This window comes from Gymnoscopelus braueri, assembly GCF_963280865.1.
Source record: "Gymnoscopelus braueri genome assembly, chromosome: 19".
NCBI classification, from domain to species: Eukaryota; Metazoa; Chordata; class Actinopteri; order Myctophiformes; family Myctophidae; genus Gymnoscopelus; species Gymnoscopelus braueri.
Window position 1 is genome coordinate 23,757,566 of NC_137621.1, and position 27,802 is coordinate 23,785,367.

The window sequence follows — 27,802 nt, forward strand, 5'->3', positions numbered from 1 at the left end:
GTATAGGTCAGAGTGACATACATACCTGATAAAACTCTGTGCCCCAATTATCCACCATCTACTGGAATACACAGTAGCATGTAGCGGTACAACAGTTAATTTAACTAATCAATTTAATCTATTATATAAAAAAAAAATCAATTTGAATAAAATAAAATAACGATGGGGGGATTAAAACAACTTGTTTCCCTTTTTTTTCTCTTTTTAAATACAGTAGAATTGCAACATCAAATACAGGGCTGCAACATTTAACCACTTACAACCTGGTGTCCCTATTTTTGGCATGTCATTAAAAGCAAACAATGGAAAAAAATTGGAAATCTTTTAAAAAGCTCACAACACACACATTGCGATGCTTTGTGAGGTTGTAGGTTGGCTATTTTCACTATCTTTGTTAGAGACCATTCTATTACAAAAAAATGTGCTCAATTATTAGATTCATCAAAAAAGAATAATTGCTAAGAAAGTAATGGTTAGTTGCAGTCCTAGTAGCATGCGTTACTCCAGTACACCAGGGAGTGACATGTTCTCACCTCTTTGTCCTCTCTCAGGTGGTCTATGAACTCCATCACCTTGATGAAGTGCTGACACTGCAGGGAGTGGTCCACAAAGTGGGTGGGCAGCGTTCGGTTTTGCCAGTGTCTCCACTCCCACAAAGACAACTCTCTGGACGGTGGGCCACGCTTGGAAACCAGCTCCTTCGGAGCATAAAATAATGTCAAATCAGAGTAGGGATGATAATGGATTTTGATGGTAATATTATAGTAAGAGAAATCACAGTTTCGTGATTATCATGATGAATTATTACGTACATTTATTACACAACACTAAGGATATATAAAATCTAGCATATATAAAAAAGCATATCTCTTTCGTTGTTAAACATCCATGTAAGCTGCAGAACCTTCTGTTTATGTTAGTTCAATATTTATTTTGAACCTGCGTAAACATCCCAATTATTCTCTACGTAATTGTGACGCTTTAAATCATGGTTAATAGTAAAACCGGTTAATAGTCACATCCCTAGCTACTATGTATTTGTTATGTCAAACTAATTCCATATGGCTTTCAATACTGACAGTATCAACCAATGGTTAACTGTTTTCTTTTTTAAGTGGATTGTCAAATATAATATTAAGTAGCGAAAGGAGAGGAGAGACTCCTCAAATCCAACAGAGGAAGGGAAGGCTGAACCTGTGGCATGTCATTCGGCAGGGACAGGAAATTAGATTTTCTCAGGGTTGGGTGAGCCTCATCTTCCTCCAGTCTCATTGTGGAAGCCCACAGGGAATATTCTGTGGGGCTGAGGAATCCATCTTGCTTCACAATGGCCTGCTGGCCTACACACACACACACCACAAACAAAAAGCGATTTAAGTTAAACCAGAGTCTTCCGTTGTCCATCTGTTGCAGAATGACTGAAGGTCACCCCTGCCTACCAACACCTACCCAGGTTTTGAGGGTGGATGAGCGAGTCCCTTTCCTCAAAATGGGACCTTCTTCCTCTGATGGACGGTCTGCTTTTCTCGCTGTGGTCAAACTGACCACAGGTAATGTGCATCTTATGCAGCTTAGGGTTCACGCCGTCAGGTAGCATACGGGTGCTGTTGGAGTACATGTGGAAACTGTTCTGGCTTCCAACGATATACTTGTCCAAATTGCGCTTGCTGAACTGGCTCTGGTTGTAGGTCTGTGAGAAAGGCATTAAATAAACATGTACAGTAGTTTGTTGGAAAGCATGGCCATCAACTGTGATTTGTGCTTTGTTGACCGAGCTTGGTGGATTGATTGATTGATTGATGTACTTTTATTTAGTAAGACATGAGAATAACAGTACATGGAAGTACAAATTCACAATACAAGGTCTACTAAACTGGAAGACTCATTAAGCACTTAGCTTGTTTAACCCTCGTAGGGTCTTCGTGTTTTAGTCACACCCAGGGCCTTCGGGTCACTTTGACCCGAAGGCCCTGTGTGAAAATTTTCATTTTCATGAAAATGAAATTTTTCATTTTCATATCACATGTTTAGTACAGTAAATAAGGCAAATAGAAGAAGTTTCATAGAGAACAAAAAATGTTTACATACGTTTAATTCATGTTGAAAATGTTAAACCGGGTCAAAAGGACCCGAGGACCCTACGAGGGTTAAGATGAGAACCCCATGCACACAAATCATGATGACATATAAGAGACAGACAGATATACACACAGATATACACACTACTATACAGAATGTCATACAATCAGCTTTCAGGTTACTGGTATGAAGAGTGAAAAAATATATATACAAAAGAAGAAAATGAAAGAGGGGGGGGGGTGGTTAGGTTAAGACTTAGACAGGGGCCATTTTCGAATTGCAGCCTCCTGAAGGTGTATCTTTAGGGCAGTTTTGAAAGTGAGTAGGGTTTTACACTCCTTTACTCCTTTTGGTAGGGCATTCCAAATGTTTGATGAATAGCATGAGAACGAGTTCATTCCCTTAGTTGAGCCAAATCTGGGTTGAACATGATTTGTGGAGCTGCCTCTGGTGTTATGATCATGGACTTCATTAACATTTTGGAAGTATTTTGACAAATACAGGGGGATCCAAATGTTGTGGTGTATAGTACAACCGGTTAATATGTGGCATGGGGTTTCTTCTGTAATTAGTCACTTCAGTGATTAATTACAGAATCCTTGCTAATGTTTGACTATAATGTCTTAGTGACTTTCTACATGTACTGTACATCAAAATAAGGTATAAGGACAAGGCCTAGCTTAGGGGTTCCAAAACCTTTCCATGTCAAGGACCCCAAAACAGCCCGAGCCTTTGGCTACAGTGGCCCCCTATTGCAAAATGGCTTAAAAACATTTAAATAGCTAAAATACCAGATCTACAAGTGTTGTGAGCTTGTAAATCTGCTATTTTTGCTCACCCACCTTCTCTTCACGTCCCTCTGCCAGGATGACCACGATCCGTCCCTGCCGCTTGCGTCCAGTGCGGCCCATGCGCTGCACCAGGCGGATGGGGCTCTTCTGAGCATCAAAACAAACGATGAGGTCCACCTCCCCGATGTCCAGCCCCTCCTCCCCGACACAGGTCGACACGAGCGTGTTGAAGTCCCCCTGGCGGAACTGACGCACCACCTGGAGTGCAAGCGGGTATTTGAATTACAATCACATTTTTATTTTAAGTCCCTCTGATACTGCGGTAAATCCTTCAGTTACTTGCTCAAAACAGAAACATATTTACAAGAGAAGTGTCCTACCAAGACATTGATTCAACAAAAGCCAATGTCGTGGTAGGGCAATAAGGGCATATTCAATACTTAAAGATTTCCGTGGACTATGGCGGCAGACTGTTATCATAGTTGTTATTGTTGTTGCCGTGCATCTCTCTCTCTCTCTCTCTAGTATAGTCTTGACCTGCTCTATATGTTAAGTGGCATGAGATAACTTTTGTTGTGATTTGGCACTATATAAATATATAAAGAATGTGTGCTATCATGCCAGCCACGTCCCCTCTCAGAATAGCAGACAAAACAGGTGTTATGGCCAATGGCAGATGCTGTGCTTCAAGCACTGGTCTTATTATTATCAAAATATACAAACAACAGCACAGAAAATCAAGACATAGTTGGCCAAATACATAAGAATCGGGATGAATGAAAAACTAGGATTAGTGTACTTAACCACTTATGCCCTATTAAAAAACAACGAATCTAAAATATTCAGGAATATCTACACAAGCTTACAAAATGTTGCATTGCAATGCATTGTGAGCTTGTAGATTGGCTAGTTTTTAAAGTTTTTGACAATTTTTTTAAATTAAAGAGTGAAAGTGGCTTGAATGCCCCAAAACATAGAAGGCACAAATAGGAAAACTATGAGTCGGAGATACAATGAAGAACACGTTTATTCCTAGAGGGCAAGAAGGAGTCAGGCCCTATAATCACCTACTCTACTGTACAAATAAGGAGGCGGCTTCAGGAACAAAGGCTTGCTAAATCAATTATTTTAAATTGCTTATAGTAATAGTTTAATATTATAGTTTAATCGAAGGTCTTTCCATTATAAACAAAAATATTCCCTTAATGTTTTTATTGCTAACTGTACTTAAAATTGTATTAACGCCATTGTGTTTATATTTTGTTGCAGATTGTTTTTTATTTTTCAAGTCAATTGTATTCTTAACATGGAATAACATGTCAGCAGTTAGTTACCATGAGGACAGTGCAGAGCTACTGCAATATTCATGACGGACTTCGCATGACGTGTGTGCAGAGGAAAAGAGGGACAGAACGACCGACCGACCGACCGACCGACTGACCGACCGACAAAGCCAAGGGGTTTTTGCCAGACCCCTTGGGTCTGGCAAAAACAGTATCAATAAACTGTATACAGACAATTTAATTGGATTTGCATCTTCGTTGGGTTACTGAGGTAGGATAAATATATGCTGGAGCCAGAGGGAAAATATACAGGAAAAGGAATATATAGAATATATTAGAATAAATTAGCAAATGGTAATGTATACATATGTGGAATACTGTATCTATTCTCGGTTAGGTAAGGCTGTGTTTCCAAGCACATGTACCAGACTGACTGAATATGCATGTGACGTCACTTGAGGGTGTCATTCATTCTTGCATGGTTTTATGATATGTTCTGGCAATCTAAATATTGTAAGACTTAAGACACCACTTCACGCTGACCTGGTGCTGTAGGACATCTATTGTTTTATGTGCAGCTTGTGACCGTGCCATAAGGCTCCTGCTATGTGTATAATATGCTCCACCACTAACTTGAGTGTCCGATTCTCCCGTGACATCATGAAATATCACGGGAAATACTCAAGTGTCTCTGGAACTCCATCTGCCTCAGCATCCTTTGTGATCCTCTAGGTCAGTGGTTCCCAACCTTTTCTGGATCAGGGCCCACTTGAAAATCTCAAAAGTATTCACAGCCCATCCATCTGACCACTTAACCTTCTAACCTCCTAACACGGCAGCCACTTGGCTGCCATGTTACGTGGTCAGAGAGGTGGTACATTTTCAGAGCATATTTATTTTAATGATCAATCACATTGGATCGATGGAACCAACATAGTATACTTTAAGTTCCTATTTATCGGTATCGCAATGAAAACAATTCAAAACGGATTTAAATAATTTTTAAAAGAAGGCCGATGCACACCTCAAAAGGTTAGTGACAGGTGCGTAGGACAACCAGGGAGGTCCAAATGTTCAGAAAGGGATCTATGATATCAAATCAAAGAAAAAGGTCCTGCACACTGTCTGGAACTTGCTAAAAAGGATGCTATTTGCTATATCATTTCATGTATTTTATTGTATGCTGTTTTCTGCTGTAAACCAGTGTTTGGTAAAGTGAGATGATGCATTTTGTCTCTACCTCCAACTGTTCCTTCTGAGAGAAACCTTTAAACCCTTTCCCCGTTGCCTGGCCCATAAAGGTCATGACCCTGATCAGCGGCGCATGGCGGTTCAACATGGCCGCGATCTCCTGCACGCTCTCACGGAACGACGAGAAGATCATCACACGTGTGCTTACTTCCTGAGGTTTACTGACAGAGGCCGGACCTGATCACCAGCATGAGAGAAGAGAGGAAGAGAGAGGGAGGTGTGAGAAAGATAAAAAAATATATATATAATAATTACAGTTTACAAACATTATTGCAACTGTTTCATGGTTTCAATATGTTATTCGTTTCCACAGTGCTTCTCAGAAAATTGTAACTAGATGAAAATAAATGCATGTTCTCCCCGTGTCTCTCAGGGTAGTTAATACCCTCACAAAAACATGTAGTAATCCTGGTCGCTATACCGCCTCCCCCATGACAGCCGGGGCGCCTGATGGAGGAGAAGGGAACTGGTTGGAATAACGTGTTCCTTCCATGCGCTACGTCCAACCAGGGAAACTCCCCCCAGTCAGGTGACAAGAAGGTCAGTTGGTTCTCATGCATTGAAGGAGGCATGAGCTCGGCCCTGGCCTCCTTAGGCAGGTGAGGGGAGTGTAGCTCCCAGGATCACTTAGAAAATTGGCACCGGGTGAAATATAAGGGTTACAAAATCGTAGGATAAAATATAAAATAGATGAAATTAAATACTAATCACCGTTGTTGTCCCCCAAGTTCTCAGACCACTTTTTGAAGTGCTGAACGACCACTTCCTCCAGTTTCAGCAGTTTAGGATGACTGTAAATGAAAGGCTCATCTGGACCTAGAAGTATTAATGGTAGAGAGCAGTGGTGGAAGAAGTACTTTGATCAAGTCAAAATTGGACTTCATTAAAAGTACAAAGGTATTCGCATCAAAATATACTTAAAGTACCAACATATAAGTACTCTTTTTTTTGTCTAACTTTCTCAGGAATTGCAAACCTAACATCACATTGTGTTGTGAGCTTGTAGATCTGTTGTTTTCAAATAGACTAGGTATAAAATAGAGCTAATTTGTTGTTGTTTTGTAATCATCTAAATCTACAAAGTAACTTTTAATTTAAGTTTTCAAATAATTGTAGTGGAGTAAAAGGTACAATATTTGCATCTCAGATGTAGTTGAGTAAAAGTATAAAGTATTGAAAAATGTACACACTCAAGTAAGTATATCAAATTGTATTTAAGTACAGAACTCTTTCCCCCACTGGCAGAGGGTGTTCGTTTCAAGCAGGAGAAGGATTAGGTGAGGCCCTGAAAAGGCATTATGAAGCCATTTAGTCAATAGGTAGAAGAAATTACAATGGTATGACGTGAATGAGCTTTCACATACCAGCAGATGGCTTGAGAAACCTTTCCTCCATCTCCTTGTAAAAGTTCACAAAGATTGGAGTCCTTTGTAGCTCGTTCCGTGCCCTGGACATCTCTGATTATACACACAGAAGCAAACAATACTTTTTAAATAGATTATTGGGCAAAATGTACATCTAAAGGAAATTCAAGAATAGGCGGTACATTAAGCTCAAGGAGAAATGTCATGCTGACTCATGCATCAGTAACAAATTGTTGAGACCAGAAGAGATTCACAAGTTTTGCTGTCCCCTCTCCAACTGCCTCAATGTACACTGTAAAGTACAGTGTTAAGTGTCCATTTGGTAAAATTTTTACTCTGAGTTACAAAAGTCTTAAAAAAAGAAAAGAAAAATGTGCTCCTCAGAGCACAGGGCTCCGCCAGGCCAGGTGGGTTATGGTGGGCCAGCATTGTATGAATTTATTGCACACAATATGTTGAAATGTGTTTAGCAAAAGTCAGAAAACAGGCCAATGTGAAGTTTCATGGCAATTGGACATTGTTCATGATTTAAGGCATTTTGTACAAAACGAGACACTCCTGGCAAACTTTAGATGCCAATGTTAGCCAATCAGGATGGATATTTTCAGAATATGACAAATCGGACAGATACGTCTTGATCACATGACTATAGAGATAAAATAATGTGTACCAATGTAGGAGTACTCGGCCTCCTGGTGGCCCTTTAATAGGCCAATGTGAAAAGGGTGGCATTTCTTCCTAGACCTAGTGGCCATGTGCATGCAAAGTTTCACAGCGATCGGACGCTGTGTTCATGATTTGAGGCATTTTGTTCAAAACGGGCCACTCCTGTAAACTTTGGAAGCCAATCTTAGCCAATCAGGATGGAATATGAAAAATCTGACAGATCAGTCTCGATCACATGACTATAGAGATCATGTGTACCAATAGGCGTGATGTTTGGACAGAATCTGTAGGAGCAATATCAAGAAATGTGTTTAGCAAAGATTGGCCTCCTGGTGGTGTTATAACAGGCAGATGTGAAAAACAAGGTTTTTCCTTGGCCTCTACGGAGTATGCGCGCAAAGTTTCACGCCGATCGGTCCGGAAAAAAAATGTGAATCGGCCTGTTATAGCGCCACCATGAGGCCGATTTGAAAAATGTAGGATGGCATTTCTTCCTCAGCCTAGTGGGAATGGGAAAGTTCTCAACAATCAAACGCTGCGTTCATGATTTTAAGGATTTTGTTCAAAACGGGCCACTTCTGGTGGAGACAATAACACTGATGATTCTACTGTGTATGTAAATAGGACACTGATTTAGATTAAGTCAAGAATCAAGAATATAGTAAAATCCTTCAGGTGGTGCTGTACCTCTGGATCCGTCCATGATACTCCGGAAGAAGAAGAAGAGAGATCGGAGCCCCATTTGCAGCAGTAGCTCATAGCCATGGTACAGACTGATGCAAAGGGCAAAATCTCCTTCAAACACCCCCTGCTGAGGCAGCTGTGGATGAAAAGAAGGAGATAAGTCCCACAGTACAAAAATAATATTGTCCATCATCCAAAGATTCTTTGAGAGTCAACATGATGGTGAATATAGGTGATTCTGGTTAATCCATTTGCTGAATAAAAATATTGTAATCATATACTGTAGGTACATAATGCTATATACCTTTGCTCCCATAAAGGTCAACAGGAAAATACACAGATAAAGTCTTGCCCTAAATACCATATTCAGCTGGATCAAAGTGGTATTTAAGCTGGGATTTCTGAAATGTAGCACCTTCTCAGATACACTCCACAAAAAATTAAAGTAGACAACAAAGGTTGGTTTTGGGTGGGTCATCATTTGCTTTTAAGATCACAATTGATAGTACACCTTTTTTTTCCAAAGTCAATTTTGGGCCAACAAGGCTGCCAATAATTCAATATAATAAAATGTAAATATATACTGTATATGAAAATGCTTCATAGTTTGGGATGTTCACTTCACCGTAAGGTGTGGTGGAGGGTTTTTGCGGAACTGGTCTCTTGCCAGAATAATCTGGTATTTGCCTAGAGTCCGCAAGTCTTTGTGGGCCATCACATGGTTCAGGACCAGACGAGAAGTGAACTTCTCCAGAACCTGGCAGAGAAGGAACAGACAGACAGCTTACAGATCCACAGACAATATTTAATATTGTGTTTACCCAAATTCAATAAACATTAAAGAATGTACCAATGTCATGTAAATGTTAGCTAACATTCACTCTCTTAAAAGCTCTCTTCAAGCTAAAATATGTTTGAGTTTTTCCCCCAGGTGTCGTAAAATCCCCAGGTGTCGTAAAATGTAACGAATTGGCTGTATTAGAGTAATACAATAACTTTAGATTAAATAAACGGCATTGTGATTTCAAAAGGGTGCATTACCTATTGTATACCTAGCAACTTTAAGGTGGTAGGCAATGGTAGGGAATAAAACTACAATATACCCTGAGAACCTACAGTACTAAAGTTGTCTATACACTGCGCCAGAATACACTTATGTACTGTACACACAATAAGTTGAAGACCGGGGCAATCAATGGTGAATTAGACTGGAAATTAGACTCTTCATGAGCTCATGTGTACACATAACCACAAGCACATACTGTATGCACAAAGACTCAAACTGTAGCGCACACACGCGCGCACACACACACACACACACTTGGGGTTGACACAGATTTACAGATTGAGGTCTTGCATCACCCATAGACATACAATCAATCTGCAGTGGGTTCTTTATTTTCCTCTGTCCTAATTTCCTTGTAATAACAGTGAGGTAGAGGTAGCCTAGCAGCCAGACAAATGTAAGATGAATATCTATTCATCATCACAGAGAAGAGACAGAACATTACATGGGGAGGCTGAACCATCATCATTTCAATTACTTAAATGCGGAAATGCTACTCCAGAAAAACAGACTTTCAAAAGGCATCTTCTGGCCTACTCAGTTTTTTTGTCCACCCCTGTGTAGAAATACCTTTGACCTTTTCTTCAATTTGCAAATGGTGTGTTTCATAATGTCAACAACTCAGTTTAATTTTCAAGTGTACCACTACTATAGAGAACTTTTTCCAAAGTTCCAAATATGACATAGTGCAAATGTGAGACAAAGTGAATATATTTGATGTTGTTCAGACAGATTTATAGTTTATTTTCATTCAAGGTGAAAAAGAAAAAGTAAGGAAAACACCAAGCTAGTACATCAAATACCTAGTCACCCCAGCTAGAAACATAAAATATATAGAGATATACAGTACATACATACTGTATGGTCAATATTATTCTGAAAGGACCTACTTTCAAAATAGAAAGCATAAGTTAAACCAGTGGTTCTCAACCTTTTCTGGATCAGGGCCCACTTGACCTAACCCTAAATTATGCATTTACCTTGCAGAGCACTGTACATTTAGTCCATTCATGAATCGATCAGCCACTGTTACCCAAACTTTCTGTGGACCGCTTCAGAAGATCTGACAGCTATGCCCCTTTTAAAAGTAGCCTACAGTACAGTACTTCAGGTCACACAATGGATCATTGATATCCACTCAGCCAGCTAGGGTCATTCCTATGTTCATGCTGTTGACACTCGGCAGCCTTTGTAACATTTTTGTCTCCGCCAGGCCGAAAGGCGTGGCGAGAGAGTATGCTTTGCACCCTGTCCGTCCGTCCATGTGTCCGTCCGTGTGTCTGTCCGTGAACAGCTGATCTCTGGCACCGTTGGCCCGGCCGCTGCGAAACTGTGCACACACACTCCCTGGATGTCTGAATTTTTCAGATTGGCCCGTTATAGCGCCACCAGGAGGCCGATTTGTGCAAAAAAAAAATTGGATATCACTCCTACAGATTTTATCCAAACATCACGCAAATCAGTACACAGTAGCTCTATAGTCATGTGATCAACACAGATCTGTCCGATTTCCATCCTGATTGGCTAAGATTGGCTTCCAAAGTTTGCAGGATTGGTTTGCTTTGAACAAAATTTCCACTAAATCGACAAAAAGTCCACCAAATCGGTGTACGATCACCGAAAATAGCCGATCTACATCTTATTCTGAAAGGCCCTAATGAAAAAATAGACAGCATAATTTGCCATATTGATTCTACAGTATATGTATGATTTATACATAGCTGCGTGGCAGTGTCACGCTCCAAACATAGCTGATGTACGAGATCACAAAACATCACAACACGGCTTATTGTGAGATTGTAGATCAGCTATTGTCCAGACGCGATGAGCAACCAAGTATAAATCAGGCATAAGTGAAAAAAAGAAATGGATCATGTGTTTTTCTCTCGGAAGGAAATGCGAGACGGTCAGTTCGGTAGAATCCTAGTCCGTCTCTCGGAGCAAGTGAAATGTGAGTATATGTAACAGAGCTCCTGAAGACAAAGGGAAGGGGTTAAATAGCAGCTGCTAATTCCACTGACATTTTATAAAACATAAACAGCTATGTCACCGATGCCACTTGCCAGTGTAAGAAGGCCAGTCTATGTGCCACAGCCCATCTGGACAGGATTGTGCCTCATCATATACAGGTCTAATCGCTATTTGGAAGAAAAAAATAAAAAAACAGACAAACCACACTAAAGCCTAATTTATACTTTAGTCACAAGACTGTGACACTTGCAGTAATTCATTTTAAATGTTGCCCTCGTGTTGCATTTATCACATTGTGTTGCATTTATCGTCCACCAAATCGATGTACGATCACCTAATTTTGAACAAATGTATTACTAAAGACTGAAGATCTTAATCAAACTAAATGAATTAATTTGGCATTTAAAAGACAACCAATGGACATGTACATGCACACACCACGTGAACACACACACACACACACACACACACAAACACGTTACTAGACTATTTTAGACCCAGGTGTCGGGGGGTTCAATAATAACATTTGATCAATCATGTACTGTATGTGTACGGTAGAAGAACTAATGGATCGCTGATGGAGATGAGATGAAGCTTAATGTGCATTGGAAGTTGTGGCCTACATGGGACAGAAATAGGCTTTTCTAAAATCATTACATACTGTAAGAGGATTAGTAAAAAGGAGAGTCAAATTAAATCAAGGCATTCTACAGTACAATGATGCTAAATGTCTGCTCAAACCTTCTCGGTCATTGCTAAAAGGTGGAAAGAGATAGGATTGAATTTGATTAATTGATTCAGAGTTCAGTTCAATCAATCAATCAATCAATCAATCAATCAATACTGTCTCCCACCAGAAATATTTACATTGCAGCAACACAAAAATTGCAGAACAGGATTGTCACAATCAAGTCAAAAAAAAAGTCAAAGCAATAGTGGCCTATATCATGTAACTATACCTCTACCTCTATGTACTGCACAGTATACCTCTGTAAGTGTACTGACTTAAACATGTCGATCACTCTAGTGATAGACCTTAGAGCCTCTCATACACACACACGACCAGTAGAACTGGTGTGATGATACTGTAGGAGAGGGGAAGCAAGAGAGAGAAACTACTTCAATGTTTTTGTTCTCCACTGCTGTCATTGCTACCTCAACTCTACTATTGTAGAAAGATGGACTTGGGGTGCAGTAAATCACTTCCTAAGCTAAGTGTATTGTTGTGGATGCAAAACATGTCCATGTATCTAATTTAACTAAATGAGAATATATGTTAAATTAATATATAACCACAGATTATCAGATTACAGACAGAAAGTCTGGGAGGAACTACACACTTCAGAATTCAGAATTACAGGAGCCTGAGCAAGAAACCCAGCTGTTCCAATTAAGGAAACACGGAAAGACGGACAGAATGTGACAGAAGAGGAGAAACTTAAGGTTCTTTGGTCAGGCACACAGAAAAACTGCACTGTGGAAAAGACACAAGAGATCATGAATTGCTCCACTTGTGAATGTGGAGAAAAGTTGTGAGAATTAAACTGATGACAGACTGCAGAAAAACTGGCATAAATAATTCAATAATATTATATATTAACCACTTGAACCCAGCATCCATATTGGGAACATTAGCCAAAAATAGCAGATCTACGATCTTGTAGATCAGCAATTTTTTTGCAAAGACATTTGTTGTAGATCAAAGAATGCACCAAGTACAGTGCAACTCAGATACGTTCTAAGTATAGAGGGTCTCAGTGGTTAAATACAGCATTATGTATGTTTGAGCTAACCTCTCTCTCTGTGAGAGAGAGAGAGAGAGAGAGAGAGAGAGAGAGAGAGAGAGAGAGAGAGAGAGAGAGAGAGAGAGAGAGAGAGAGGTAAATATACAGTATAGTTTGAAAATCAAGGCTAAAATAAGAAGAGGATAGGATAGGTTACAAGGAAAGAGAAGAGAAGAGAAGAGAAGAGAAGAGAAGAGAAGAGAAGAGAAGAGAGCAGAGCCAACAACAACAGCATCAGTAACCTCACAGAGCATGCCCAGTCTGCGGTAAAAGGCTGATTGGCTGAGGAGCATGGAGCTAGGTGACGTGGGGAGTCAATATAGGAAAGCCAGCGGTCTCTTTGTTGGTTTCTAATAATAACAGAACTGAAGAAAACGTACTGAACCATCAGTTCATCAAACTGCATGTGAGCAATGGGAAGCACGTACAGCAGAACAGTGTGTGTGTGTGTGTGTGTGTGTGTGTGTGTGTGTGTGTGTGTGTGTGTGTGTGTGTGTGTGTGTGTGTGTGTGTGTGTGTGTGTGTGTCTTTCTGCTCACATATGCCGCTGATATTATGGCCGTTGACATTTATTTTTGAATGGAAACAGACAAGAAGGCAGATCAAATGAAAGTCGATGAGCCCAAATTAGACCCATTTCATCACACAAAATATAGTATTTCAGACAGGTCAATAGAATTTCAGATACAGGTCTAATCGTTGATTAGACAAGTATTTAAATCAGAAGACCATGTCTGTCTATAACAATGTAATCTAGATAGATGGTCTATCATAGACCTCAATGAATACCAAGGACCCCGATGGAAACAAGACCGCAAGGACTTTTTTGGACGGGCCTTTTAGACAAAGTATTATAAATGTAATTGTGATGTTTACATTTTTTGCCTAATAAAATATTCAATCAATCAAAAGAAACAGAGCTGTACAAAAGGAAGGAAATACAAATAAAAGTACAGTGGTGTCTGAAATGTTTCTGTTTCGAGCATGTTGTAGGAGGTAGACTCCCCCTGCCCTCCCTGTAGACTAGAGCATAAAGTATAGATGTTTCTCTCTCCTTCTGTGTCCCCTGTTGGTCTTCCAGTGGTAGGTGTGTGTGTGTGTGCGTGCGTGCGTGCGTGCGTGCGTGCGTGCGTGCGTGCGTGCGTGTGTGCGTGCGTGTGTGTTCCACCGCAGACTAGAGAGGATTATGTAATCTCCGCTCTAGTCTACGTGCTTAATGGGAGGTGCAACATGGTTGCTGGCCACTAGGCTGCTAGATGGATATAAAAAGAAATAGGGTAAAAGTAAGAAGAGAACACAAATAAAATAGCAGTGTGTTGTTCAGCGATTGTCATACTTACACACTAACAGAGACTCAACTCCCCACAATGGTCAAAGTTTATTAATCTGCTGTCATTGCCTAAACTGCAGTTTAAATGAATGCCTATTAGTTTTGCAGTATATATATATATATATATATATATATATATATATATATATATATATATATATATATATATATATATGTGAAATAATTGTCTTTCCATGATAGACTACAGATTATGAGAATTCCCTAAATTAATACGTGTGATTAATGAATTAAAAGTGATTAAATATCGAGGTGCACTCCAGTATTTATCCATGATTTATCCTTAAGACCTATGGGAGGGGGGGTCAGTCCCCCCCCCCCCCCCCAAAAAAAAGAGGAGATCTACAAGCTATCGTCGATAGCTTGTAGCGCTGCTCTTTTTGGCGAGCGGCACCGCAGTACTGCGGCGATAGAGCGGCTGCGTGTCACGTGGTACGCCTTCATCTCCTATAAACAGCCCATTCGACCCTGGCCATGAACGCGTCTCGCACCGAGGGGGCAGAAGAAGACGTGACCGGGCTGTTGTTTTCGCTATTTTTCGTGATCGGTCGACTATTTAGGACGTACTTTATTTTCGTAGAGTAGCGTATTTCTTCACGGAACTAAAATAAAATGGCTAAATGCACCAGGAAGAGCCGAGTTCTGCGTGTTTTTTCGACCACGAAGTTGTTCTCCTAATCCCGAACCAAGGACCCCAGACGGTAACCGGAAGACTCGCCCCAAAACACAATCGCCCCCATTTTTTTTCGCGGACCGCTCGCCAACCGGCGGTTCTGGTACTCTTGTATTCGAGGTTAGGAATACGTTTGTGGTTAGCCATAGTTTTACTGAGGTTACGTTTAGGAATAAGGTTAGGTTTAGGCATAGTTTACTGAGGTTACGTTTTGGGGAATACCAGGTGGCGACCGTTCCGAGGTCGCCGGATTGCCCCAGGGCGACTGTGTTTGGGGGCGTGCGTTTTGGTACGTCAGAATCACACAGAAAGGGCTGAAATACAGGACTAATTCACATTGTTTGGGGGGTATTTAATTTAGCCTCGCGGTCTTTAACTTGGGCTAGTTAATTCATACCGACCGGTGCCATAATGGACCAGGGTGGCTGCCCGCTAAATGGCGGTGGTGGTGGCCCCGAATCTGGACCCAGTACTGGGATGATCACACTGGAAGACCTGGAGTCTTTTGACGAAGACACGCATGTAATGGATTCGGGCCATGGGAGCCTGGAGGATGAGGAGGACACTATGGAAGAGGAGCAGCAAGGACGCCTGCTGAACTACTGGCAGGTGGCAGCCAGGGGACACCAAGTGGAAGTCCCAAAAGGTAAACAACATAAAGGAGAAATAAACCATTGTGGGCGGCGGTGGGGTCAGCCTGGAACAAACATCGTCTTTAAATCTACGTTAAGGTTCTAATTTGTATTCATTTCGTGAGCAGGACGATTATATTGACACTGCTGCACAATATAAACACTAGGACCTAGGCTTGTCTCCAGTGTTGCCAGATTTTGAGAGAGAAATAAGCAACCAGGTCTAGGAAAACAAGGCCAAAAGAAACTACTTTAGGCCTATTGTAGATCTGTTGTTTTCAAGAAATCTTGAAATAAAAGGTGAATATTTTGAATATTTTTTGAAACAGTCTAACAACACAAATCTGGTATGCTATTTGAGAACCACTGGTTTAAATAATAATACAAAAAATGGAAGCAAGCCCAAATAAGCAACTACACTTTAGAAACAAGGCCAAAAAAACACCAACATTTACAAGCAACTTTACAAAAAAGGAAGCCCAAAGTCGCTTATAAGCCGACATGGCAACACTGGTTGTCTCCATGAGCCCACCACCACCACCACCACCACAGGTACACAGCGACCTAGATTTTCCTGACTAGATCAACTAGTTCAGGCTAGACATACATGTGTAGCCTCAACCTGCATCGAGTTGTCAAACTTGACCAACTTCTAAGAAACAAATACAAATGGTATAGGCTACACGTAAAACGCTGAATTTAAGTCACGCAGTCAGTGTTTTATTAAGTTGTTACATTGTAATACATCGTTTCAACATCTAAAACCACACGGTGTGGTGATTAGTATCAACAGAGAAACGGGGACCAAAGTACATTTGAGGTGTTTGGGATATATAGTGGAGAAGGCGTGACAATATTATTTGTCAGCAAAACAATAATGGTACCAGACAGTTATCATCCATTGCAAATGTTAAGCAATAGTTGTGCCTTGGTTTTGGAAGCATACGATAAGTTGGTCAAAGTAGTTGAAACACGTATGATTGTTTATTACTAATAACATGTCTAAATAGAAACGAAGTATGGGGAGAAGTTTAGGTATTATTACACAAGCCTAACAGAGATCAGAAAACAATTCATTGTCACATCACAGGTTTACAGGTGTCAAAAAGTGAAGGCAAGGAAAGAAACATGTCAACAGAAAAATGAAAGAGATGTACAATGAATGCATTCATACACACTACAGCATAAAAAGCAGAAGGTATGTACGTGACAAAAAAAATCTAAACAACATCAGCACGTCGCAGGTTCGAATCCCGATCCCCACGACCTTTGCTGCCTGTCACTCCCCATCTCTCTCCCCCCATTTCCTGTCAGTCTACTCACTGTATACTATCAGATAAAGGAAGAAAAAGTCAAAAAGATATCTTAAAAAAAAAAAAAAAAAAGCTAATCAACAAACTTACAATGCGTCACAGCTTGTATATATCTGCTAGTTCCTTTTTATCATTTCAGTCAAGTCAGGTGAACTGAAATATATACAACTGCCAGCTATTTATCCAGTTGTACACCCTGCCCTTGCCCCAGGCCAGAATCAGTGGTGTTGGGGTGTGTGTGTGTGCATGTGCTTTAATGTGCATACTGTATGACCTACTTGCATATGGTGTCTGGAATGTAGACAGGGCACACCGAGTTGAACTTTTCAACATCTCTTCGGCCTCAACCAGACCAGCAGCTTCTCTGACATCTGATCCCACATTCAGCTGTCCTTAAAAAGCTTTCAAAATATGAAATGTATGTCCACAATCCGATAATAATCTGTAGTAGTTTTTGTATCTTGAATTCATTAAACTAAAGTTTGCAATTTCAATGTGCAAATGTATTGCATCACCTTTTGAATGAAATAAAACTACATTGTTGCCTACAGTATACATTTATACAATATACAGTATATGATCAATATAGATTACACTCAAAGGTGATGGGAAAAGTTGGGAGGAGCCCTGGCAGTGTCGGGGGGGGGGGGGGGGTATGGGCATGGGCTCTCATGTAGGAAGGGCGCTTTTTTCCTAGTCAGTTTAAAGTGAAGAAGATAGTCTATGAAAAGCAATTTGTCAACACGAAGCATAAGCTACAGCTGCTATCCAGTGAAAGCACCGCAATCTGTTTGACATTTATGCTGTCAGTCATTGTATCATGGTAGGTGGCAATATCCTTATCCTAATTTGTCAGATCAGACATTTCTGAAAGAAAAGGTTATCCAATAGTCATGTGTGGGATACAACGTTTGCAAAAACATTCCAGAATGAAGCCACTGCTAAATGCTGACCTGCAATATATGCTAAACAAAAATGGGTATAAAGAGATCAACTTCCCTTGCATTTTAAGTTCATTTTAGGAGGACAATCTTTATTTATATACAGTATCTCTTCAAACCCACCCCAAGTCTGTAACCTGGCCTGTTAGGATTTGAAATGTTTTGAGGGAAGTAACTATCAAACAAATGTGTGTTAGTTGAGAGATTGTATGTTGCGAGTGTGACGTTTTTATAAATTAGCTACAGGTTATGAGTCTACTGCTGCTCATTGAGATCCAATAACACAGATTGTCATGTACTAACTATACCCATGTTCTTCTCCCACCACACCTACAGCACTAATTGAGGATTTAGCATGAAATCACACAAGCTGGTGCTCTGTGACTCAAAGAGGGATTAACTAGCTTGGCCGTACTGTCTGGTACAGAGGTTTTGGCATCTAAATCCTGTCCAGAAATACTGTAGTTAAGGCAACAGGCCACCAGGGGTCAAGTCCAAAGTACTTCTTTACTGTAGTGTAACTGGCAGGGAGTTGGGGGTCGCACGCACACAGGTTTGTTTGCTCATTTCGAGTTAGGCCTTAGTATAACAGACTTGGTGACAAAGTGTTCATCTGTACGACTGTTACTACAAAAGAGTAAACATATAACTGGATTCCACTCTCACCCAGTACAATTTAATAATACTGTAAGTAGCCTTTCACAAGGTATAGAATTGTATTATCCTACTTTCCACGTATGTGGAAACAAATATGGCTTTGTTATTTACAATGGCTCCTTACAAAGCTAAAGGAGGTCAGAGGAGCACAATCCATCACCTGACATGGTGTATGCATTATTTAATCAGTGAACACAAAATAAAATACTATCCCATTAAATTAAGATTCAGTCAGTATGTGATTAAGGCATTGATTCATATAGCTCTCCTCTAAGTGATAAGTGGTTTTAACTTCAATTGTAGCCTAATAAAAGAAAATGTGGTCAGTAGAGCACAGACCTTCACCAAGGTGGCAGTTTGTCTATAAGGTGTTGTGGTGCTATATTCAGAAAGTTATATGCATTTTTGTGACCACTTTTGACCAACCTGTAAACATTTGTATCTGTTTTTCTGATTAGATTTTGTGCAAATCCATAACTGCTTGAGATATCCTGTTAACAGACAAATAGAAGGGGGTGAAAATATTACCTCCTTAGTGGGGGTAATATTATTTCTTAGCCGTTTCTGTTATACTGTCTGAATTGCAAGTAGCATTGCAATGCAGCAAGTACATTTCTTTCTGTTCCTCTTTAATTTTTCTCTCATTTCAGTCATTGCCAACGCCTCCATGTTGCAGGCTATAGTACTTCATTGCCAACCCTGGCAGAAAGTACCATAAGAGATGCAATAAACCGATGTTGCAGGCTATAGTACATCATTGCCAACCCTGGCAGAAAGTACCATAAGAGATGCAATAAACCGTAAGCAAGCAATAGTAACCATCGTAATACACAAATACCCACATTGGGAATTACTGGCCTGATGATTGTGCTTCTGCAGTAATCCTTATTGTGATAATGCTGACATTTGTGTCTTAGAGCTGATAAGTTGTTAACACAAATGATGATTCATACATTCCGTTTCCATAAACCTGCATTTGCTCTTTCTTTCTATATCAGTCTATATCAGCACAGGATTAGTGATGCATTGGAATAGAGCAAGGTATGCTAGGGCCAGATGTAAATATCCACGATTTTTATATCCACCTTATTTTTATGTAATGATACTCCACTCGACCTACCACAGGTAGGGAACCCATTAAAGGACAGGCGTGGACATTTAATTTAAGTTGCCTTAAATGGGATCTATCACAGACAGGATTCTCTGTCGTAGACGTCAGACTAGGCACAGACCGAAAGGGTAAAAGTGTGTTATGACCTTTCTGTGTCAACATTTGGTGGCTCCAGAAGTGCTGCTATAGAAACATGGATGAGTGTGCGATTATTATACTTGACAGTCCTCTAGGTTAAACTGTACAATGCATGTGCTCTCGGCAGCTGGTCTCAAAGTGCTGGCTGCTATAGAAACAGAATAGTTTGCTCTCATTGAAGAACACGCAGAGGAAGGCAGGCTGTCCCCCAAGACTTTTTCCTCTCTTGCCATGCATGCACAATTGTCCACATTTTGAGCAAGTCGCCTGATCAATGATTTACAATGTAAAGCCTTATAAGGAATGAGAAGTCCTCCTAATTTTATCCTGTACAGGTTCAGCACACTGACGCCAACACACCTCAACTGACAGCTTTACCTACATAAATGTCGTAGTTGACCAGCTTAATGCTAGGCCTATGTGTACCTAACCCTAACCCTAACCTTTTTCCCAGGTTGGCATCGACTGATGAAAATCAAAGATCAGGCACATTGACTGATTCCTGCATCCTCAGAATAAAAAAGTAGTGCACTTTATAATTTGCTAATGAAGATGAGTTTTCCCAGACTATGAGATGTGCGGAGTGGTATGGTGTCTGCGCATCACGCGTCATGTCTTTCGAGCTCAGCAAATGCTTTGCATCAGTACTAGAACATGCCAAATACACTACAGACCAAAGATAAGCTTGCATTTCCCTCTCACAGTTTTATTCAAGATACGGCCTACACTATCTATATTTTTTACATCATAGAGAATGATGATGCATAATTTAATCCCTCTTTAGAATATTAAATGCGTGATTGGATCTCAATATCAGACAATTGGAGGGTTGTATTAGGCAATTAAAATAGTAACTGTACTCTGGGCACCGCAATACCAAAACCTTAATTTGTTCAATACCTTTTATAAAAACAGAAAACAATCCCTGAATGTCCCACTGTTTTATTGCATAAACACCATGTAATGTTCAAAGGGTATAGTCTGCTTCTAGACATACAATAATTCAACCAGCCAGTAAAGTACAGTGAACTATTTATCTGACATTGTCAGCCTGCTGCTGATAATGCCAGTGTATACCTAGCCCTGAGCAGGTTTATCCTCTTGCCTCAGCATCAGTTCTAATAAACATCATGCTGATACAGTGTCCTGTCAGTCTGGTGGCCAGCAGGGAGCCAGCTTTTCTCACGCAAGCTACTTTACCAACACCAACTGCCAACAAATATTACTATCCTGTGTAGGAAACCTTGGATGTAACCTTAGTGTAGATCATGTAAAACGAATAGCCATAAGACATAAATAAATATGATTGTACTGCATATTGTATACATAGTAAGAAATGTATCTAGAACAGACATTCCCAAAGCAATTATGTTCTTTCGTGTCAAACACTGAAGAGGAAGTGATCAACACACTGTAACATGTTTGTTCAATATTGAGAGCAATAACTTCCATCGCATCCCCCAGCAAAGTTGCTGGCTGTGAACATGGAAGTTGGGAGCTCTATGCATATTGTATAATATGCATAGACCAGAAATGTTATGCCTGAATGTTTCATTCCATCTCTGTAGTGAGTTAGAAGTCAGGAAGTACATGACGAGAATATTTTGCTGTGTGCATCCAACACAAACAGACTGACACAGCCTCAGGAAACAAACAATGAACATAGGAAACACAAGGCTCGATATTATCTTGCCCAAATACTGTGAAGCAAACCAAAAGCAAATAAGCCAAGTCGTTTGCAACTACTAAGCAGTCTAACATAATAATTCAAGTTGTCTGGACATTAGCCAACTAAGATTATTATTATTCTTTTCCTGACAGATATGGCCCAGCCCATCCAGCAGTTGACCACTAACAACCAGGGACGTAGTGAGAGAGAGCAGGTCCCTTTCTCACTCATCACACGCAAAGAAAAGGTAAGTCTTTCTTCCTCACTGCCATTGTCAATTTTGTAAGAGAGGAGAAACGAGCATGAATACATTGAAGCCCACTGCGCAGTGATGTGGCCATTCAGCCTGATGGAACGTGCCTAACAATGCCAATTTACGTGCCAAACAACGCCGATTGACATGCTAAATAAGGTCCTGAATTTGCGGTGTTGAGGTGTATAGACCAGGACTAAAACTTGAAATGGATAATTTTACATGGAAACTTCCCTCTTTGACTTCCAAACTATAATCTGTACTTGGTATCCAACCAGAATCATGTATTGTCTGTTTATTCAAGAGCTGGAGAGATGGGGAGACTCCTTACAGTTTAGACATTTAGCAGACGCACTCCAGAGCGACAATAAACTAGGTAAATAATAACATAAATAGAAATCAGAGAGAACAGTGCCTCAAGAAACATGGATACCAGGTAAACAATGAACCTAAACAACATGCTATCTAAATAATATTCTGTACATTGAGAACAAAGACAGACAACTATAAGATAAACATGCTTTCTAAATAACATTCTGTACATTGAAACTATAAGATACCAGATAAACAATGACCGTAGCATCTGTCTAAACAACATGCTATATAAATCACATTCTTAACATTTGTGGTCAAGAAAAACAGAGGTGGAGTCTAACGTGGTCAGATTTTGGCTGGAAATTGGGAGTGAGTCCTGTTCTGACTGCAATGGGGAGTTTATTCAACAGTTTGGAAGCCAGGAGGGAGAAGAGTCTAGCAAGTGTGGAACATTAGCCTGGTATCCAGCCTGCTTCGCTACGTTCGGCGGACTTTTTTTTCTCTCTTCGCTTCTCAGTCTGGAAAGCACCCTATCTCCAAGGGAGGCGGGACATGGCATACGGCTGGAATCGAACCGTGGCTTCTGATTGGTCTGTGGTGCGGGGCGGGACAAAAAAAACAGTGTGATCGTTGTGATTCGTCATTCGTTTGAACAACAATCAGTAACGACGTTGCCTAACGTAACATATGTAGTTCCAGTGTAGTTCTGCAAAACGAGTCAATAGGGTGCTTTCCAGACTGAGAAGCGAAGAGAGAAAAAAAGGTCTGCCGAACGTAGCGAAGCAGGCTGGATCCCAGGCTAGTGGAACATTGTCCAGGTATAGGTTCTTGAGATCAGAATGTGCAACAAGGTCTGGGAAACTTCCATTTCAAGGCTTCAATTTCATTTTATGAATCAGTTAATTAGAAAACAGGCCTCATGAATCATGATTAGGCAGACAAAAATTAAGAACACAACATCTGTCAGTGAGACACTACTAGACACAACTACTGTGAGTGGTCTTCTTTTCGCAAAGACAATCCAACCACCTACTACAATAAGCTCCATAATCTCCTATGGGGAATGTATAAATAAGAAGGTCTAATAGGTTTAACCTGAGTTAATTACTTACTCTTAGAGCACTGTCTAAAGTGTCTATTATTACTGGTTCAACACATACAAAAGAGGAAACACTTTGGCCACAGATAGGTTGTCATTCTAAAGGCCTAACCCTTGATTTGTCTGTATTATTCTCAATCCCAAGAAACAACTAGGAAACGGTTACATCTGAGGATGCAAGAGCATCCAATCCAATATTATTAAAAATACAAAATATGTTTAACCTATTCGTAAAATTCAACCCCCTGATATGGAAGCCCTAATAAAGTTCACTTCTGTCTCTCTCCATTTCCAGTGTGGGGATGTTCTATATGAGAAACGCTCATATGAAAAGGCCCATTGGGCGTGCATCACAGTACGCGAAGACACCTACGAGCAGAGCATCTGCTATGGCTTCATGAGGATAATGAGATACATCTGTCAGCAGAATTCCTTAGGTGGGTCCACAAACAACACAAATTACTGTCTTAAGCAGTAGGATATCATTAGAGGGTAGAAGAATAGAACCCGCACACTCAAATGCTCCAATAAATTTCGATGACAATGTTTCAAGCCTGGGCTCTTCGTCGAGTCAAATGCATTCTTCATCCTGATCATAATTATATTTACCCAGAACCCTGACAAGTGATGTGCGTATTCTATCAGGATGTCATTAGAGGGTGTACATTTTCTTTTCGTACTCCTCCTACAGGTGAATACCTGGGCATGTCTCTGCCCATTGTCACGGTGGTGCATACAGATGAGGGCCAGTCTGTGATCTCCCGTGACGTCACGGTGGGCTATTACCTCCCCACTAACCACCAGGTCCAGCCCCCGCAACCCATTGACAATGACATCGCCATAGAAGTCTGGCCCGCTGCTATCGTATACACAAGGTCAGTAGAGAACAGATCATGGTAAATGCCACTATTGTTGTTGCATGCCATTCCCTGATCAGCGCTGACGTTGATGAGATGACTTTGCGGATACGTGAGGGAACACTTTAACCACATTTACCCCTGGCGTCCCTTTTTGGGACATGTCAGTGTAGAACTTTCAATAATGTAAAACAAAAAAGTTTTTCAACAATAGAAAAACAGCAGATCTAATGTTGTGAGCTTGCAGATCTGCTATTTTTGATATTCCTCGTATGATAATCCAGGTTGTACACGAAAGTTATGGATTGCAGCTTGGAGAGAAATTAGCTATATTAATGGCCTGCTGCACGTACATGCCACTGACAAGAAAAATTGGTGTCTATCTCCATATTCGCCCCCCTCCCTCCCTCCCCTCCCCACCCCAGGGGTTTTGGTGGACCCACCAATGAGGTGACCATCGCTGACCAGATCCGTTGCATGGCCGAGGTGTTGGACGCTCCCGATGCGTGTGTACCTGACTCTTTCATCATAGCTGGCTACACCAACCCTGCTCACAGCAACCGTCGAAACGAGATCTGGTTCCTGGAGCGCTAAAGCCACATTTAATACTCCGCACGTCATTTGCCGACAAGAACTCCATCTTCAAGATAATGCGGCAAGCGACACCATTGTGCAATGGATAGTAAATTAAGCTTTAACAGACCTTTCCCCCCCACACGCAGCAGACATTCTGACATGCCATATCAGAGTAAACAAAGCTGAAGTCGATGTCATTTGTTTTCTTTAGGTGTTTCTGTGTGCCAGAATGTAGGAGTTGTTCATGCCGATTATACACAGTAATGCCTAAATTAATTGATGTTAGTGCACTTCAAAATGCCTGCTGTGAAAAAGGTACATTCATCTACTTTTTCGCACAACACTTTCGACAAGTGTGAAAATTTGAACATTTTTGTCATGCTAATCAGTCAGAAACAGGTCCTTTAAGTCAAATCCCTTGTCGTTAAAAGGTTTTGGGAGAGCAGAGGAGTGACCTAGCTATGATCCTTGACAACACCCATCATATGGGTCCATAAACCTAGCCTGTCACCCAGGTTCTGTTTAGCTACAGCCCAAATGTAATGTCCATCACCCTCCTTCAAAACAACCACAAACCAACTGATCTCATTCACAACAGACTCCAAAATAGGTTAGAATAGATAGAATATGTTTTATTTTTTCAACAGAACTGGAATATATTTATCGGATACCAACTACAAATGAAAATGCCATAAGATTCTAAATCCTGTGCTTTCCTTATCTACCGGTTTGTTCTAGTCAGATATGGGAACAGGGGAGATCAAGTAAAGGTTATCTGTATTGAGACAGTTTATAAAATGGAAAGAAGAAGATCGCTTGTGAAACCATAAAACAAGCATAACAAGGCAAGATGCCATGATTCACAAAGTTACTTAACAAAACTAAAATTAAAACTAAACATAAGCCTACAGTATGAATGTAAAGGTAGGTACAGGGATTTTGTGAAAACAAATGTGATGTTACAACAAACCAAAATCTGACAAAGTCACTGATTTTGTATTGCTGAATGACAATCAATAATGCTACACCATTTCCTCATTTTGAAAGTCAATGCATTCCTCATTTCTAACGTCATGTTCTCACACACACACAAAATAGAAGGCTGTGTACCTTTTGCTGTTTCAACTTACTGCTCTGTGTCAATGTTAGTTATGTGTGCACTTCTGTACGTGAGTAGATAATGCAACACTGAAGAAAAAAGACCTAGAGCATGCCACATAGAGAATATTACAACTGCAGTCACAGTTAACACATTTTTCAGATATCTGTCTATTTGTGTGTCTATTTTAGTTAAAATAATTCATGTTCTATTACCAAGTTTAGAAAACGTAACAAGCTAAAATACAAGAGTGACACTCAAAGAAATAATTTTCAGTCAATGTTTTCTAATTAAGCAAAGCAACGTGTGTAAAAAACATGAAATATTCTGTGATTGTGCTATGTGTCGTAGTTTATTATTTTGAACAATTCACAGTATATGGTTTTGAAGGAGATCAGGAGTTGGTAGACCGATATTTATGGGAGTGCCAGTCAAATGGATAGAAGCTGTATCCATGGAACCAGGATCTTCACTTTGCTAAATCATCACCGTGTGAAGAATTGCTCATGAAGACAGATATTAACAATAAACACTGCATCTATCTTGTGTATGGAAAAACGTTGTTGTAAATGATTTTCTTTGCTCTATTTGCATTCTTCTCAAAATTCCTTAAAGGAAATAATCCAGGTTAGTCTTTGACTGTTGCTTAGTGGTGATAATAAGTAAATGTTAACGTGGGCTCGACAATAAAGAAAGATTCCACCACAGCAGGGATATGGCATGACAGTCATAATGACAAGCTGGTTGTCCTTGAAGCCTGCATGTCATATTAAGAGGAAAATCAACCTTAAATAGTGCATTTTCCAAAATGTTTGTTGAAGAAATGGATCTAATTATATTTTTCTTTCCCTATGGGTGTGACGTCTGGTTGAACAGAACGGAGCAGAACATTCAAATCCATCCAAAGATTCTTTGCATTAAGCTGTAAACTAGAACTTCAATGAGTTATTTCAAAAAAACTTTGGGTTGATTTTCCCCTTTAAAACAGCCATGGTATGTGGGAACATCCAGTTTGAGGATTGTAATTTAGTTGCGTTTTGCTTATTCTTTGAGTGTATTGTAACTGTGCTGTAAAGTGCAACACCAGGAGCTACTGCTGTTTTCAATGTTTTGTTCTATAAATATACTTGTTGTTTCCTTTCTTTTAACAATAAAGTTATGTTACATTTTAACTTTGGTTATTTGTCTTATTGTTGTATGGATGCAGAAGACATTTCAACAAACAAACAAACGAAAAGCACAGCCAGTGTTTGTTTACAAGAGGTTCTGGTTTTGAGTTGTCACCTATTGCACAGATGCTGTATTGCTTGCTATACATCGTTGCTGTCCGGTGGAAACCTTATATGTCCAAAACCGTTACTTTCCAGGAAATAGAACAACAGTTTTCAGAAACAGTGAAAATAGCCCATCTAAAAGCTCACAACGAGTCGCAGACCCGTTGACCTTGTAAATCGACTATTTTTGCTTGACACTCTTGTACGACGAAGTAGGGCATTAAGTGACGAAAAAACAAACGGTTTAAAAATACATGTTTTCTCCCCGACAGCAACGATATGTTTGGTTGATACTCCAATGATTATATTCAGTATTACAGTAAAATCTCTATGAGAGTGCACAAAAGGAACCAAATGGAGAGTTACGGGTGATCCCACCCATCTCTTTGGTCTCAGCTGACAAGCTGTGTTGCAAGAACTTGCACCAAACAGCAACCGTGCGTACAGTATAATGAATACACCTAAAGGGCATTACTTCATTTATGAGAACAGCATGTGTGGCAAACAAAAGGGTTCACACTCCATTCTGTTCCTGGTGTAGCCTCTTCTTCTCCCCCAAGAAGGGGGAACAACTTGGGCTCAGTTACACAGTAACATGATGATGAGCTCTCACAAAGAGTAGCACAACAAACCACACACACACACACACACACACACACACACACACACACACACACACACACACACACACACACACACACACACACACACACACACACACACACACACACACACACACACACACACACACACACACACACACACTTTTAATAATTTAATTTATTTGAGTCAAATCTTTGCTTTCTAGCAACAGCAAACTACTCTAGCTACTTAAACCCTATAAACATTGTTGACCCAAGGATAGACCCTTGGCCAACTCCTTTTTAACCCTCTACACCATTCTCTTT

General features: G+C 40.3%; 2 protein-coding genes across 2 annotated transcripts in view; one reads left to right on the forward strand and one right to left on the reverse strand.

Annotated features, from left to right (window-relative positions):
- The window catches only part of fancm (FA complementation group M), a 47,989-nt gene that overhangs the window by 16,768 nt on the left and 3,419 nt on the right, over positions 1–27,802 (reverse strand). Inside the window, exons 5-13 of the mRNA XM_080413220.1 lie at positions 8,744–8,875; positions 8,122–8,254; positions 6,769–6,861; positions 6,116–6,220; positions 5,394–5,581; positions 2,922–3,128; positions 1,450–1,690; positions 1,195–1,340; positions 534–698 (exon numbers count right to left, since the gene is read on the reverse strand). Of these exons, the coding sequence (XP_080269346.1) occupies positions 534–698; positions 1,195–1,340; positions 1,450–1,690; positions 2,922–3,128; positions 5,394–5,581; positions 6,116–6,220; positions 6,769–6,861; positions 8,122–8,254; positions 8,744–8,875 (1,410 nt within the window). The remainder of the gene's footprint in view (positions 1–533; positions 699–1,194; positions 1,341–1,449; positions 1,691–2,921; positions 3,129–5,393; positions 5,582–6,115; positions 6,221–6,768; positions 6,862–8,121; positions 8,255–8,743; positions 8,876–27,802) is intronic.
- Positions 14,754–26,770, forward strand: soul3 (heme-binding protein soul3). The gene is made up of 5 exons (XM_080413221.1): positions 14,754–15,606; positions 21,574–21,668; positions 23,384–23,525; positions 23,780–23,963; positions 24,371–26,770. Exons 1-5 carry the CDS (start codon positions 15,372–15,374, stop codon positions 24,537–24,539), a joined length of 825 nt encoding a protein of 274 aa, XP_080269347.1. The 5' UTR covers positions 14,754–15,371; the 3' UTR covers positions 24,540–26,770.